Source organism: Taeniopygia guttata, chromosome 2 (genome assembly GCF_048771995.1).
Source record: "Taeniopygia guttata chromosome 2, bTaeGut7.mat, whole genome shotgun sequence".
Classification (NCBI taxonomy): domain Eukaryota; kingdom Metazoa; phylum Chordata; class Aves; order Passeriformes; family Estrildidae; genus Taeniopygia; species Taeniopygia guttata.
This window is the reverse complement of record NC_133026.1, coordinates 53,802,642-53,809,247: the sequence shown is the minus strand read 5'-3', so window position 1 is coordinate 53,809,247 and position 6,606 is coordinate 53,802,642. Positions and strand designations below refer to the sequence as shown.

Below are 6,606 nucleotides of genomic sequence, written 5' to 3'. Positions count from 1 at the left end.
TGGGCTAGGAAATCAGCAATCATTGACATGTGTAGTAACTGCTGAGGAACAGATATGCAGTTGTGGCCATCCAGAGGCATCAGTGTCATTTTGACACCTGACACACGAATTTCTAGACAGATTTGGTTACTTGACTACTCGTTTTTCAGCATTCATCCATCAGGGAGCATCCAAGATGGGCCAGAAGCAGGAGGACAGGCTGTCTCCAGAGCAACAGGGAGGAGGGAAAGGGAAGCAGTGGCTGCACAGTTTGCAGCACATGCTCGTTCATCTCCTGGTACCTGCAGAGCACAGACAGGCCCTGCTGCTGTCCGTGCAGTGTCCCAAGCCCTGCTTGGGGACAATTATAATTTATAATGTCCCCAGCCACCCCTGGGACGGGGGATGAGGCACCGGGCAATGGCTGCGGAGTGGTCCCATGGGGAATCTCGGATGTTAGGGCTGCCAGCGCCCGCAGGGCACCGAGCACAGGCGGAGTTCACTGAACAGCTTCTGGCAATTCCGAGAAGCAGGCAGCTTGAATTCCAGTTTGATCTATTGTGTGTTCATGAAGATTAATCAGCTTTAAACCTAAGCTCATAAGCCAAATGCAGCATACACCAACACTGTTGTATTTATGTTTCATTTACGCCAACAGGATATTCCTTTTTTTCTCTAGTCAAAAGTCAGCAAGGAAACACTTGACTCCCATTGGCATCTTTCATATTAAAAAGAATTTATCTGTGTAATACCTGGGTCTTGTAGAGGATAGCTTAAGGGCATGCTTCACATAAAGTGCTTGACGATTCTGAACTCAACAAGGCAGATTTTTTGGTTTTAAGTCCACCGTTTATGACTGAAAAGATGATGAAACCTTCGTGCCCCGAGGAACGCGTTGACCCTAGGGTTGTCCTGTGGTCACGGTGGGAGGCCGAGGCAGCTACATGCCGCTACCTCCAGAGAAAGTGGGAGGTGATGATGGGGTAAGGGGATCCCGACTGCGGCACCGGATCCCGATGCGGCACCAGCCCCGGCCCGTTGGCGCCCGGCGTCCCCGGGCAGGGCCAGGCCCGGCCCCTAGAAGGGGCTGTGCCCTCACTCAAGATGGCGCCTTCAGCGTGTCCGAGGGGCTCTGACGTCATGGCTGTCACCGCCCAATGAGTTCCGCCGGAAGCGGCATCCGTTTGCCCTCAGTGAAGATGGCGGAGCGCGGCGCGGGGTGCCGGCGGCTGCGGTGAGGGTCAGTGTGCGTGGCCGGGCTGGCGGCGGCGGCGGCGGCTGTGGCTGTGGCTGTGCAAGCAGCGCGGAAAGGTCAGGCGAGGGGAGAAGGAAGCAAGCAGCGCGGAAAGGCGAGCGTCTGCGGCCGGGCGGGGGAGAAGGAAGGCTCCCCGCAGCGCGGCCGCTTCTGGGGAGCCGGGCACGTGCGCGGCCGTGAAATGGCGGCGGGGCCTGGCGCCGGCTGCGGGGCTGGGGGTGCCCCGCTTGCCCACCGCAAGGTGCGGGACCCCAGCCGGCTGGGTCCCAGCGCCCTGGCTTCTCTGAGAGCCGCGGTGTCTCCGCAAGGAAGTGCCCGTGTGTTCTTACAGTTGGCAGCGAAGCAAATGAATTAGCTGTGAAACGCTTCTCGAAGTTTTCTTAATAGAAAAAAGATTAAATAACCCGAAAGTTTCTGCTTCCCACTGCATCAACACTTGCTAATTCTTTATTCAAAACATAGAGTACTGTTTCTCCTTTTTAAGATCGTTAAGTATTTGGTATAATCAGAAAACTGTAAATCAAAGGTAAAAGTACTTCCCAGTTATTAACTCTGCAAGCGTTAACCTGCGTGTAGTAAATTGTGTACACAGTACAGATATGTAAAGTTGTGTGTATACATACAGCTCGTTTTAGGGCACCACATGGAGGCTGTATGGGACTATTTGTCAGCTGCTGTTGGAAGCAAGTCATAAAGTTGTTTCTGCCAGCTGTCCTTGTACTGGCAGTATTCATAAATGCTGCGTTGGCGTCTATATGTGTGTGTCAGTGCCATAAGATGGGAAGGAGCTATCATAAATTGCCCTAATATATCTCAGAACTTACTTTACAAACAATGATCTGGCTGCCTTTTATTGACAGATGCACCCCAGTGGCACACAGCACCGAGTTCCCATGTACAGCTTGAATAATCAGCTCCATACCTGGCTTCTCTTCAGAATTCAGTTTTTTGCCAATACTTCTAATCTGACATTCACCAGAAGCACTTCTGAGAGTTTCTCCCTTTTTTTACCATATAAACAGGAGTCATAAGTCACTGCTGTTATGTCCTGGGTACAAGTGGCAGTCAGGCAGTCCAATGAGGATATATTTGATGAAGATGCAGATGAAATGTGTCTACTACAGAAGGAATGGAACAGCACTATGAAAAAGAGGTTGAAGGTATTTCTATAAAAATTATTTAATATACTTTTTAGTCATTTTAGATTTACTTACATTTAACTTGGTATACATGTGAATGATTCAAAGGGAAAAGTAAAAGCAGCTGCTTAAAAGTTATTGTGGCAAACTTTCTTTTGAGTATTAGGAAAATACGGCAGAAATTTACATAAACACTTCTTAATAGTCGCCAGAGCAAAGTACTGTTTTACCAAAAGACACTGACTCCTTCTGCGCAACATGTGTGTTTATAAAAGGCAGTGCTGAATTGTGATGCAAACTACTTGCTTTGTACTTGTAGTTATACCCCTAGTAAATGAAGGGCAACAGAGCTGAACAGTGCAAATAAAGAAATGTGAAACGTTTGGGGTTTTGAGTAGAGTTACTCATCAGTCAGAATGTAAGATGTGTGACTCCATGTGCAACCACAACTGGGCGTTGTGGTCTGTGTAAGTCTTTGGTTTATTTATTCTCCAAGTGAAATATATATTTTATGAAAGCTGCTTTCCACAGCCCTTGCCTCTCTGCAGTTCTGCAGTGAACAAAACAAGTTCATAAATAGATTAGTTGAACAGATATTGTGTCATTCAGAGTGGGGCTCCTCTGCTCACAGTTGAGCAGGGTTTGGCTGAAGAACATGGATGGAAACCATAGGCAGCTGTATAGGCAGTTGATAAGGAATGGTATTACAGCAGACTTGGTGTCGTTTCCTTCATCTGAATTCCATGAAAAGACTGGTTTTCTTAAGGAACTGTTTATTGTTCTTACAGAAATCCCACTGATATTTTTGAGTAGATGCTGCAAAATCATGAAAGGTTATTGAAGTTAGAGTTGTATGTTGGGGAAAATAAATTTTTGTGCTCCAGACTACTTTTCCACCATGAACAAATAAAACTTTCTGCTTTTGTAGCCTGCTGTTTTGGTGTGAAAAAATGTTAAGAATTATTCTATGTAACCTTGTAATGTGGTTACAATATAAAGAAAGTAATTTGCATTACATCATTAGCTGTTTATTTAAAGAAAGCAGTCCCAGTGTTAAGTGTATTTATATGTGACTCAATCAATCACGGTCTCTTTTTCTGCTATAACTCTTGAATGGAGCAAGGTCCAGCAAATAAAGGAGCAATGCTCAGCAATTTGTTTTGTGAAAATAAATGGATTCCATGTAGATGGATTACAGATAGAAGAGCGCCTCTACTAAAGGGGAAGCTTGATATATCTTTTTAGATAGAAAAAAAGAAGTCTATGTGGTACTTCTAAGTGCATTTCTCACAAAGGAGTTGGTAATCATTAAAAGCAAATGTGCTTTTTTTTTTACTCTTTCTAAAAGAAATTTCCCTCTTCTCACTTTCTGGGGAAAGTAAAAAACTGCATCTTACAGGTCAGTGAATCATGGTATAATGCAACACGCATGTTTTGGTTTGGCAGTGGGGGTGTAGCTGCAAAGGATGTTCAGATATAGAAGCTGTAACTTGAGATTGAATATTTGTGATACTTGTTTAAACTTTTTTATTATTATTGGTATGTATTTGTTGGAGGTCAACTTTGTTATGTTGTGAGCAACCTGTTTCACTGCTTTTGTTGCAGGAAGGCTATAGAGATGGAATTGAGGCCGGGAAAGAACTTGCACTTCAGACAGGCTTTAATCAAGGTTACAGACATGGTGCCAAGCTGATGATTACATGTGGCCAGTTCAAAGGAATCCTGAAGTAGGTTACAAACTCCTTAAGGTCAAGTATAGGTGGAGGATGTGTAACAGGGGAACACACATGCAGGTTTTTGTTTGTTTTATTCAAAAAACCAAACCAACCAACCAAAAAAAAACCAACCAAACAAAAAAAACCCAACACATTTTGAAACTGTTTGAAGTGAGCAACCTGAGAATTCCCGCATCTTGAGAACAGGGAATACTTACCTGGGTGTAGAAGCATAATTTTTAAAAAGTCTCTTTCAGTTGCTCTTACAAAATTGTCTGAATCTAAGTATTTAGCATTTAGTTCTGCTGCTTGAATTTTTCATAAATCGTGAATTATACCTAAATATATTTATGATACATAGATACTTTGTCACATTGCTGTCTACCTCCACCAAGTGGAGATCTGTTTAGATGAATCTAATCACTTTTGTTGTTGTTCACTTTGCAGTGCTCTCTTATCCTGGTGTCATTTAAATGGACATGATTCTGCCCTAAGTACCATAAATAATCTTCTTGATGTGGTTAGAAAGCACGAAGATGATATGCTTAAGTATCTGAATTCTACTGGAGAACAGCCGCATCTTGGACACATTTTAGCCTCAGTTCAGGACATGGACCTTAATCACACAGCTGGGACAGACTACAGGGAAGTTAAAGATGGAAAGCATGAGGACTATGGCAGCTCTGGTGAAAACATTTGTAGGAATAATGGTGAGGTTGGTTCCTTGCAGTCAGAGTGCAGCAAGGCAAACCTCTTCACAGATCCTGAAAAGTCAACGCTTGCTTGGGTTAAAAAGCAGACTGTTTTGTTAGTAGAGCAACTGGGCTTATCGCTGGATATACTCCATCATGTTCAGCAACTGGAACATTAGTTTTTCTGTCTCGTGGTACTTAAAACTATCTCAGCTGATTTTGATTCTTGGTTTGTGGTCCGTGTACAGGCTGATGCATCACTTTTGCTTTAGGAAAAATTAATTTTGGTGCTTTACAGTATAATTAATTTTTATAAATCCGCACCATGATTTTGGCTTTGGGCAAAACCCTTGACTTTCAACCTTAAAGGTCACAGTCACAGAAAGGGGCAGTGACTTTAAAGCTTTACAGAGAGTTACTGAACATATTTCTGTTTTGTGTCAGGAGGTCCCATTTCACCCTCATTTTTTTCTTGGCAGCAGCTTGGAAATGAAGTGGGTCCATTAAATAGCCCCTCTAAATTGGGCCCCTGCAATATCAAAAGAATAAATACTCAGTGCTATGGAAATGGTCAGTGTTTTTGCAGAATAAGCTGCTATTGATGATATGCTGTGTGTGAAATAGAACATGGTATGCTGCTGATTCCTAGAGTGCGGTGACTCTAGTCGCTTTTTGTCAAATTCTATGTGTTATCTTTTCTACCCATGATGCAACGCACTTTCACAGTTAAAAACTATTTTTTCCTCCTTATACAGTTATATATGTCACTTTTGCTGAAAACGAACATCACTTTCCTCAATACAGAATTGCTGACAATTCCATTGTTTTACCTTTAGACATCTACTCTTACCATGTCAGACCACACTAAACATGCTTCCAGTCTAATGAACATCCATTTGTTGTTTCTTTTATTTATTTTGTCAGTCCATCTAGCCTGCACTCTTTCCCACATAATATTTTTCTCAAACTCTTCAAGGAAGCCAAGCTTATTCACTACCTCTTAGAAACACATCAGCCTCACACATATTTCTGATTATTTTATATTTCTGTAACTATTCTGTATTTGACTTCCTTTTCCATTGCTTCCCGTCACTGTAGCTGTAACTGCAGAAACTACTCTGTTCAGGAACTTTTTTCTTTGTGAATGCCTCTGTTTTACATTAATTAAACTGATTTCTAGTATATTCCCAGCTTACTTGTTGGAAGTTCCTTGTAACTCATTCATATTGGAGACAAAGAAAGTCCAGACATAGGCAGAGTAAGATTTTGAACAGTAAACAATAATTTTAAAAGAAATCACAAAGCTTTTATACTTAGAGGCAAGAAAAAAATCTAAGGTAAAAATTCCTTGTTTTTCAGAGCCTGAGTTTATACAAAATTCTTACTAAAGACTCCGTTACCCTGTCAGAGTTGACAGACTGTAAGTTTGGTTTCCTTTCAGTATCACTTCTGCTTTAGGGGTAAGCAGAACTGCAATTCATATTCTTGGATTGAATACATTTATGAAATAGTGACAAAGAGGGGTGTCTGCATTAATTGTGTATATACAAAAATCGTTCAAGTAACTTTTTCTCAATTTATTTAGCGTAATATTGACATGGATAAACATTGCTTTTCTTCAAATGCCTGTCTTGTGTTATAGACTGTATCCTGTATGCTAAACACAGATTTCTTCCATATTCGGGTAGAATATGGTGCAGACAGTGTTGGAATATATATATATATATACCTTCCCTAACTAATTTTTAATTAGTTGTTTTAACTAACTCAGCAGTGCTCACTTTTCGCCAACACCAGTTAAGTTTCGTCACAGACTTACTTTGATC

The 6,606-nt window shown here is 41.9% G+C and overlaps 1 protein-coding gene across 5 annotated transcripts; it reads left to right on the top strand.

Annotated features, from left to right (window-relative positions):
* Positions 1 to 1,137: 1,137 nt before the first annotated feature.
* On the top strand, positions 1,138 to 5,962 carry YAE1 (YAE1 maturation factor of ABCE1). 5 transcript variants are annotated; one of them, XM_012571565.4, is made up of 4 exons: positions 1,138 to 1,290; positions 2,257 to 2,394; positions 3,979 to 4,100; positions 4,536 to 5,962. In XM_012571565.4, exons 2-4 carry the CDS (start codon positions 2,278 to 2,280, stop codon positions 4,957 to 4,959), a joined length of 663 nt encoding a protein of 220 aa, XP_012427019.2. In that variant the 5' UTR covers positions 1,138 to 1,290; positions 2,257 to 2,277; the 3' UTR covers positions 4,960 to 5,962. The 5 variants fall into 5 exon arrangements, with proteins under 5 accessions (XP_012427019.2, XP_002196881.2, XP_072782061.1 ...); XM_002196845.6 differs by having other exon boundaries at positions 1,139 to 1,219; XM_072925960.1 differs by having other exon boundaries at positions 1,139 to 1,290; positions 2,095 to 2,394.
* Positions 5,963 to 6,606: the final 644 nt, after the last annotated feature.

What these genes read in the sequence shown, in the direction of transcription:
- YAE1 (XM_012571565.4), top strand. Translation starts at nt 2,278, where the DNA reads ATGTCCTGGGTACAAGTGGCAGTCAGGCAGTCCAATGAGGATATATTT. An exon ending in CTATGAAAAAGAGGTTGAAG is followed by an intron (nt 2,395 to 3,978) that starts GTATTTCTATAA and finishes CTTTTGTTGCAG; the next exon opens with GAAGGCTATAGAGATGGAAT. An exon ending in CAGTTCAAAGGAATCCTGAA is followed by an intron (nt 4,101 to 4,535) that starts GTAGGTTACAAA and finishes TTCACTTTGCAG; the next exon opens with TGCTCTCTTATCCTGGTGTC.